Source organism: Mesitornis unicolor, unplaced genomic scaffold (assembly GCF_000695765.1).
Source record: "Mesitornis unicolor isolate BGI_N332 unplaced genomic scaffold, ASM69576v1 scaffold35063, whole genome shotgun sequence".
NCBI classification, from domain to species: Eukaryota; Metazoa; Chordata; class Aves; order Mesitornithiformes; family Mesitornithidae; genus Mesitornis; species Mesitornis unicolor.
Window position 1 is genome coordinate 1 of NW_010176040.1, and position 9652 is coordinate 9652.

A 9652-nucleotide genomic window follows, 5' to 3' on the forward strand; every position below is an offset into this window, starting at 1 on the left:
CATACACATACACATATACATATACATATACCCTGTGGGTGATATAAGCCAGTGTTGAGCTGCTGGCGTGCTCCCTGAAAATCCTGCTTGCAGGTCAGGGCTAGGTGGACTCTGATGTATATAACTGGTGCATTACAGGTGATGGACCACGGGATCGGGTCTGGATTCACCTCCCCAGGGATCTCTGCACATGGGTAAATGGGATGACAGGGGACGTTAGACACGAGGAAAGCAGCACATCACACGGGGATGCTGGAAAACGGTTTCACTGCCCCATGGGTTAGTCTGTGAGCTCTGATCTTTGTTTACAACCAGATTTCATTTAAACAGATGTTCAGTCTGTCTGTTTTCTGCTTACACCTGGGTATCTCGCGTGTATAACTCTGTGTTATATTGCACCTGAAACAAAACCGATCTAACTACATCAGACACATAATCAGGGTCAAAGAATATTACCAGGCCCTAGGACTCTATTGCCGGTGCTGTTAAATTGTCAGAATAGTGTCTGACCCAGTTTTGGCCTGGGCACTCTCCCAGGCAGTTCCCAGGGCCGGCTGGGGAGCTGGGACAGGCATTCCCAACAGGCAGTCGGATGGGACCACCCTGTTTGGGAGGGCCAGAGAGTTCAATAGCTGTGCAGCAGGGGGGGGGTCCAGGCCAGCTGGCCTTGGGGCAAGAGACCAGTGCCAGGCACATTTAATTCAGTAGAATAGATGTTTCTTCTGTGTTCTCAGAGATCCTGAAAGGGTGGCTGAACACTTGCAGAGACCTGCAGACTGTAGAGATTAAAGTCATCAGGAGAGAGGTCGCCCAGCCCAGTGCAGGTTTGCCAGTGTCGAGGGGCTTTCTGTATGAGTTTGTTAGAACCCATGGCCCCAGCTGCCCTGTCCGTGAGGTCTGCCTGTCCTGGGTGCTCTCTGTAGTCCAAGCTGAGTGTATTCTGATGCAGGGTAGTGCCTCTGTCCCTGTCAGAGCCATGCCTGGCCTTGGGCACGTAACAGTCCCAGCGTGTGTGCGTGCTGGGAGAGTGGGGACCTGCACACCCTGCTCACTCTGCAAGCTGCTGTATGAAACCAAGAGACACGATGGTTCCCAGCACCGCATTTCTGAGCCTGACTTTCAGAGGTGAGCGCTTGGATCCGCAGTCTCTCTGTGTGTTTGGACATTAGCCTGACTTTTAAGAACATCCCGTGGGAGAATCTTCTGGTCTGTCCACCAGACTTAAAAAAACCCCAAAACCAACAGCTAAAATCAGAAACCTAGTCCTACATTTCCATTTCAACTCAAAGCAGCAGAAGAAACAAGAGAGACCATACACATCTTATGTGCTTCTTGGCTTGCTGTTGAGTGACCCTACCCTGTGGAGCTCATACAAGGTCTATTAAAGGTCGGGCTGAATGCAAAGTGGGTAAGGGCAGGTGACATGGGCAGAACTGTGCTGTTTTGCCTACATCTGAATACCTTCTGATGGTCAGAAAACACTCTGAACCCCCAAACCGTGTTGTGCATCACATCTCTTGGGGCTTCTTGGGGCTAACTCCTCTGATGGCCGGCACTTGATGATTAACACATTTTTTCCTGCTACACAGTCAATAAGGAATACTTGTGCCGATTAGGATATTGTTTCTAGCTCCCACAGATCTGACAGCAGCAACCTTTACCCAAAGGGGCCAAAAGATGTCCTTACCCATTTTAGCCACATAGTAGCAATGATCATGATACACCTCCACATATTTTCATGAGAGATATGGGGAGAAATCAGGTTGAAGGTAAGTACAGTTATTGCAAACGCAAAGCTGTGCAAATATAGGTAAGAGTATGGAGTAGCAATCAGGCAAGCATCCCGGTCTGCCTCCTTCCTCAGGCCTGAGACGACGCAGCCATTGCTCACATACATCCCTCCATTCATACTTGCATTCATTCATTCATTCATGCCTACCCAGGACCCCTCTCACTCTCAAAAACACCTCCTGCTGACAGCATTGCTGCTTATTCATATCAGGCCTTTGCTGCTGTCATGCTTCATTTTGGAGATGTAATGAGGCATTAATGCTTATCTTTGATGTGTGAACTGTGTCAAAATATCCTCTTCTTCTGAGCTCTGGATCCATCAGAATCCACCATAAAATGTGAACAAAATCGCCATTGTTTGAAAAATTGACATAGCTCCACTGACAGAGCATTTCAGCGGGCAGGCAGGAAGCAAGTGTGTGCAGCGCTTACTGCATCCCAGCGCTTTTAATTGCTTAACCAGTTCCTTCTCCTGTCTCTGTTTGCTTTCTCAGCCTGACACCCAACCTCCATCCTCTCTTTTGTTGTCTAAGTCCTCCTATTACCCCACTTACCAACACCGTAACACTGCTCTGATTATGTGCCAGGCAGCCCCTGCTCTTCAGCACAACGCAAAGATGCTGACCAGAGACCTAGATACAGTTTGGACTTGGTTTGGGAAAGACTGGGACCTTTTTCCCAGTAATTCTTTCCTGAGTTTAATGCATCTTTCTTCACGAAAGCTTCAGTTTAGTGCTGATACCTAAAAATACCCACCAACAAATGAATAGGGGAACGTGGTCAGACAGTTTTTCTGAAGCTACGGCTTCATCAACCAAATCACACAGCAGAGGACAGCACCGGCAGTATACTGCAGCTTTGGTGTCTTTGGTGGGTACAAATACCTCGTAGTGCATTTCCTGCAGTATCAGCACGTTGCCACAGTTAACACATATGGCAAAGATTTCTATTTTAGAAAGTGACCCTGAGGGCTTCCATTCTGACCCTACCAAAACCCTGCAAAGAAATACAATTGACATTGCCTGAAAAATCTTAGCACTTGATCGAGTCCCCACACTCACCAGTTGCACCTAAAGACTTTGACTGAAATTCTGTGCCTATGTTTTGCTTCTCCCCAAAACAAACAAGCAAACGAACAGAAGAAAGAGACTCATCGGTAGACCCTGGGGTAGCAGAAATACTCTCATGCACTGTTCCTATTTTGTGCTTTTCGTACCAGAGTGAGTTGGATGAGAACCAAATACAGATGGCTGGAGATGACGTGGGTTTGCCAGAAGACCTTCAGAAGATGGTGGCGGAAGATCAGGTGGAGGAAGAGGACAAGGACTCTATCCTGGGGCAGCTGCAGAACATCCAGAATATGGACATGGACGCGATCAAAGAAAAGGCACAAGCAACCTTCACCGAAATGAAACAGGCCGCCGAGCAGAAGTGCTCTGTGATGTAGAGGAGACGCCACTGCCCAAGGGTCGGGAATTCGGTCTTGTCACGGGGGCTGCGAGCGAGGGCAGGCGGCGGCGTGTACTTAGCTCTATAGCAGTAAATGTAAATATAGACCAGGGAGAGAGAGAGAGACTTTAAAACCCCACGGAGGGTCAAAATCTACGTGCTGTGACTGCTTAGTGCGAAGTTAGAACTGATCCTCGCTTTTTAACATAACATGTTTCCCCATGGAAAAAAAAAGGCTTTAAAAAAGCTAATATTGGAGAAAAAAATGTGCCTTTTCCTGTTTCTTCAAAGTGATCAAAATGCTATTAAATGTGTATTTTTAAGCAAAATTGTGCTTCTAATGCATAACATACAGGTAACCACTCATTTAATACTGCTTTCAGAAATAAACACATGTATTTCTAACAAAAACATGTCTGTTTCAAACACTTTGAAACAAACTCAGTATTCAAATGTTGACATTTTCTGCAAAAACTTTAGAAAAACGTTGTTTTGACCATGTCCATACTAAATAAAGCAAACAGCAAAAAGTGACGCCTCTGACTGTACAGCTTGGGACGAAAACGTCATCGTACAGAGAAATGAGTGGGGACTTTTGGAAACCAAGGCTTGGTCACTACAGAGAGCCAGGGTCTGTCAGAACCCAGACTTCTCCAGGCTGCTTTAATTTCGCAGCCTCTCGGTCTTTAAATGCGGTTCAAATGTCAAGGGACAGTGGTGGCCCTCTGCATGGCTGCTACGTGTGCCAAATTCTGGGGCTTGGGGTACCAGCAAATGACCTGTATGGGCTGAAATGAGCTCCCCACATCTGTTCTAGGAGTTATTTCCATGCAAGGCTGATGAAATCTGCAAATGAATACAAGGGGGTTTGTAAGTCTCTCTTTCTCTGTCTCCACCCAATCAAGTAAAAATATTCATTTTAAATGAATAAATGCACTAAGTATGGTTTGTCTCCTTTTTTTCTCTTTTCCTTCTTCTCTCCCCTCCTTCCTGCTGCCTTCCTTTTTCTGCCTTTTCACTTTTGTCTCTTTCTTCTCCCTTTTCCCTTATTTTTTTCCTGTCTTTTTCCCTTTCCCTTTTCCTTTTCTTATTCCTTTCCTTTTCCTTTTCCTTTTCCTTTTCCTGTTCCTTTTCCCTTCCCCTTTCCCTTTCCCTTTCCCTTTCCCTTTCCCTTTCCCTTTCCCTTTCCCTTTCCCTTTCCCTTTCCCTTTCCCTTTCCCTTTCCCTTTCCCTTTCCCTTTCCCTTTCCCTTTCCCTTTCCCTTTCCCTTTCCCTTTCCCTTTCCCTTTCCCTTTCCCTTTCCCTTTCCCTTTCCCTTTCCCTTTCCCTTTCCCTTTCCCTTTCCCTTTCCCTTTCCCTTTCCCTTTCCCTTTCCCTTTCCCTTTCCCTTTCCCTTTCCCTTTCCCTTTCCCTTTCCCTTTCCCTTTCCCTTTCCCTTTCCCTTTCCCTTTCCCTTTCCCTTTCCCTTTCCCTTTCCCTTTCCCTTTCCCTTTCCCTTTCCCTTTCCCTTTCCCTTTCCCTTTCCCTTTCCCTTTCCCTTTCCCTTTCCCTTTCCCTTTCCCTTTCCCTTTCCCTTTCCCTTTCCCTTTCCCTTTCCCTTTCCCTTTCCCTTTCCCTTTCCCTTTCCCTTTCTTTTTTCCTCTCCTCACCTTGTCTCTTCTCTTTTTCTCCCACCGTCTCCTCAGCCCCAGCCGCAGGCGCTGTTCCATGCCGTGGGCTCCAGATGTGGGATCTGCTCTGCTCTGAACCCCCTTGGCCGGGGGTCACGTCCTCTGGCCCCGCAGAGCGACGCTGGCACTGCCAAGCCCCCCCGCACCGCGGCTCAGCCCCAGCTCCGAGGTGGCTCCGCAGCACCAGGGCGCGAACGGTGCTCCAGGACGGGTGACTAGAGAAGGGGTGGGGAGATGGGCCAGTGCAAGTGGACAAAAGCGGACCTCTTGCTTCCTGCCATTGCTGTTTACTTGGAGGGCAGGACAGGAGATGCACAGTGACTTCCTGGCTGTCTAACGTCCTCAAAAAGTCAAATAGTGAAAATACCATAAATGTGTAGGACGCTGTAGCAGCTCAGGACAGGGAGAAGTGGCAGGGGGTGGATGGGTCAGCTCTGGTAGGGGGGGTCTTGGATGCAAGAGATCATCTTGGAAAAGCTATTTCAGTAATCACTATTCAAATATAAGCTGTATACACTTGTTTGAAAACCTGTTCTCAAATATCTTCCCCATTGTAGTTCCAAAAAAATACATATTTTCTTTTTGCTTACTTCTTTCTTACTGAAGAAACACAGAAGCTGCCAAGTTTACCTTCTCACTTTTTCCAGAGGATGCCGTGGTCCATTCAGACAGGGATGCCAGTGTCTCTTGTACTGGAACCAGTCATTTCTTCAGCGCCTTCATCAAGCACCAGAGCTCGCAAATGCTAACTGGGTCTCAAACACTGCCTAAAACCACCAAGACTTCTGATCCCACTGCTGCCTCTTGGGACCTTCTCTCACATGTCGAGGGGCTCTTCTAGGAGGTCTTTACGTTAGTTAAAATAGTTGCCAGCTCAGCTCAACCGGCCATTGGTTTGTGAGGATCAATCAACTTCCCTCTGTATTTGTATAAATCTGGTAGGTGTCTGCATACTGTTGCTTTACAGACTGAGTTGTCTTATCTGTAAAACACCAAAGTAAACAAGCCTCGGGCTTTTGACCTTTGAATTAAAATGTGCCTGGGACATCCTGAAAATCTTCCTGAAAGCATCTGGTGGTTTAAAGGAGCTAATTAAATTCGTCAGCACATATAGGATCAGCATTTTCACGGTTTAAAGGGTCAGAGAAGAAAGTACAGTCAGAATCACCACACAGGCGATTAATGAGATGCCAAAAAAACGTCAGGGCTGGCAGAGGCGCGCAGGGCTGGAGGGGGCTGCGTGCTGGTGTGGGACAGTCCCCAGCCCTGGCCACAGCCACGCTGACCCGCGGCTGGGACGGGACTGGGCTGCCTCAGGCGGCGGTTTTAGAGCCAGAGACTTAAAATTAAAAACTCCCAGTCTGGAGCCTCAAATCCCCCAAGCAGGGCAGCGCGACAGCCGGGGCGCAGCTGCAAACCTGTCCTGTCCATGGCAGGAGCCTGATCCCCTGCGCCGGAGGGCGCCGGAGGTGGCTGCCCTGCGCCCTGCCAGCGCCCGCATGGCTCATCGCCCTGTCCCTGTCCTCAGACACCAGCCACAGGCCTGGGGACACGCGCGGGTGGGAGGTGCCAGGTGTGTGCACGTCCACATGTGCTGGGGTGCATGTACGGGGATGCACGTGTGTGCACAAATGCACGGGTACAAATGTGCGTGCACATGTGTGCATATACGTGTACACGTCTGTGTGTGTCTGTGTGCGTGTGTGTGCTGCACGGAAGTGGAGCAGATTAAAGCACTGGGTCATGTGGGAGCTACTGCTGGACGGACCCTACCTGGGATTTGGGTTCTTATAGTTAATAGGATCGCTGGAGCTCAAGGCCGTCATCCCATCAAGATAAATGTCTCTAGTGCCCACTTTTAAGCAATCCGAATTCAATTAGGCTAATTGGAAAACAAGTAAAGAAGGATTGCATTAATATAGCTTTACAGCATGAACCTCCCCTCCCTCCCTGCGGAGGGATGGCTGAGCATGGCGAGTTCGACGTGGTCACTCTCTCACCAGCCCCACACTGTTCAGCACCCAGAAAGAGTTGCATGCCCCCAGAGCAGCCACGACCAATGCCATGTGATGCTAAGATGGGCACGGGGGCCAGGATTGGCATAGGGACCAGGATGGGCACGTGGGGTTAGGACGGGCATGGGGGCCACCATGGTCCACGGAGGCTGAGGCGCTCAGCTCTCTGTGGGATCCCCGCACGACACAGAGGACCCCGTAAGTGGTGAGGAAACACAACTCTCCTGGGGCAGATAAAGACAAATCTCAGCAGAAAAGAGAGGAGGTGGCTGTCAAGGAATGAGTGACAGAGCGATGGGAGGAGGCAGACGCTTACTCATCCCTTGTGCTTTCAAGGAGGTTCTTAAACTGCACACTTAGGGACTTCTGGGGAGAAAAAAAGCAAAGCCAATTTTGGACAATCTCTTGGGTGATACAGAGTACACAAACTGCAGTGGGGCACAGGTTCCCGCAGGGTGAACACTTCCCCCTTTTCCTGTCCCCACCCCGACCCTTGTCGATTTGCCGTCTGACCTCGAAAGCCCTGTTTATCTCTCAGGGAGGTGCTCCCTGCTGCACATCGCTGGTCAGGAGAGCAACGTCCGCCTGCAGAGCGACTTCAGCTCCAAATGTCTGCTCTGCAAGGCAATAATTATTTTGGCTTGACAAAAAGACAAGACATGAGAAAAGCGAGAATCTGGCATTTTATGTTGCTGACTTCACTCTGTGTCCATCTTGAGAAGTTTTGATAGCTCCCAAACTAATTTCAGCAGTAATTGCTGTAATATTACATTGCAGAAAAGCTAAAAAAGGTGAAGGAGTGGGGGCTGTCTTTTGGAAAGGCAAGTAACAAATCCCACCTACTTCATTCCCTTGTGAATATTCTCAGGTTTGATCCTGATCGCCCCTGTGAATATCCAGAGGTAAATGTACCACAGCACAATTTCTGAGTCTTTATACCAGGACGACACACATCCCAGGGGACTCCGGCAGCAGGGGATTTAGCAAACAGAGAGTGCATCACACACAAAGGGAAATAGCCAGGCCATTACCTTTCCTTGCCACCCTAAACTCAGCTTCCCTCCCTCCCGGAGCAGCACAGTGCCTGTGTGTCAGGGCACCACAGCCTGTGCCCGAAGCACAGTAAGGGACAAGCGAGAGATCTGGAGCTGGAGGAGCCAGAGCTGCTCTGCTCTGCTCCACGGTTGGGTTTCCTCAGATTTTTAGATTGTGACCAAGGGAGTTGCTTCCTCTTGTGACAACTCCACTCCCCTGCAAGAAGGATGCTGCAGTGCCAAATGCAGGTCCATACGGCAAATACACCAGTGATAACCTGTGGCTGAGGAAAGAGGATCGTTCTCTCTCAGGGAGGAAGCTCTCCTGTGCACTGCGTGGGATGCGTACCCTGCTTTGGGGGTGGAAGGCTTTTTGTTGTATATTCGCTTTGTGAACAAAAACTGTGCGCCTTGTCCCTGCATTTGACAATTTTGGCAGGCCCCCTAAAAGCAGCATCTGTGCCAGGACCCAATGCCCACTATGGCACTTACTGCCAGACCAGGTCTGGTTAAGGGGGTGCTGCTCCTTCATCTCACCTTACCATCTTTTTTTTGCTATAATAAGTGAAAATGATTCCCAGTTTGCCCAGGGCTTCTGGAGGGACAGGCATGTTTTGTGCTGGTTGTGAGTGCCATAAAACCCCAGCTCCAAATTAGAAGAAATTAGGGACATTGCACAGTTCATTCATCCTCACTAATAGAGTTCTTGGGAAATACACATGTAGATTAAAGGGACACAATGGCCCCTGGCTGATTGCTTTGAGTACCCTCCAATGCCCCTACAATGGTATTGACTTGCTTTTCATATTGTGCACAAAAGCCACACTAACCTTTTCTTGTCTCTGCTGCTGGCCTCTTCCCTCTGCCAGCGATGGCTGAGCCCTTTCGGCCCCAATCCCCCCCCCCCCACGCCACCCGCGAAGGCAAACCCCCCCCCCCCAAGCAGCCAGTGAAGGCAAACCTCACCTGGAGCTAGGAGAAAACCTGAGCACTTCTAAAAGAATTAACTTTGGGACATAAACCTTAAAAAGGTGTGGGCACTGGCTGAGGCAAGCACTGACAATCTGTTCTGAAGTGATTCCTCTAGAAAAACCTACACAAAATGCATCCTGTTCGGGCAGGGGGAGGGAAGCAAAAATGAAAGATTTGTGGAGAGGTCATACCCTTTATTAGAGTAGTTAATGTATCTGGAAGAAGAAGCACCAGAGGTGTTTGTCATTCACATACAGTTTCCTGAGGCTTGAAACAGGCGCATCTTCAAAGCCAAGTGCAGGCTGAAAACCGCTCTGGACGTCACTGCGTTTGTCACTGAAACCGGCTGGGACGAAAGGGGGCCGGCACCTCAGAAGGTCTGGCAAGTGCGAGCATAGAAAGTGATAAAGTGACGGAAAGAGAACAGCAGGAAAAACACTGATGCAGGAAGAAGTGTGCTGGAGGCAGGAGACGGTGCCGCTGCCTGGTCAGTGCCGTACGGAGCCCATGTCCTCCCCGAGTCAAGCACAGCGGTAAAAACCTGCGGTGTGGACCACCCAGCCGTGCCCTGACCCCGGCCCCCAGCCACAGCCTCGGCTCTTCCCACAGGCTCTGTCCCACACCAACGCCTTGGAAAACTCCCTCAGAAACTTCCCACTGCCCAGCGTTTCCCCCAGGCTTGTGAGGCTGAGCCTGGAACCTTCAGGAGCCCTCAGCGCCC

General features: G+C 49.5%; 1 protein-coding gene across 1 annotated transcript; it reads left to right on the forward strand.

The window, feature by feature from the left end:
- Positions 1–3010: 3010 nt before the first annotated feature.
- Positions 3011–3238, forward strand: LOC104538433 (complexin-4-like; the record flags this gene model as incomplete). Its single annotated transcript, XM_010181637.1, has 1 exon — positions 3011–3238. A coding segment is annotated over one exon (228 nt), but the record flags the coding sequence as incomplete, so codon positions are not given.
- Positions 3239–9652: the final 6414 nt, after the last annotated feature.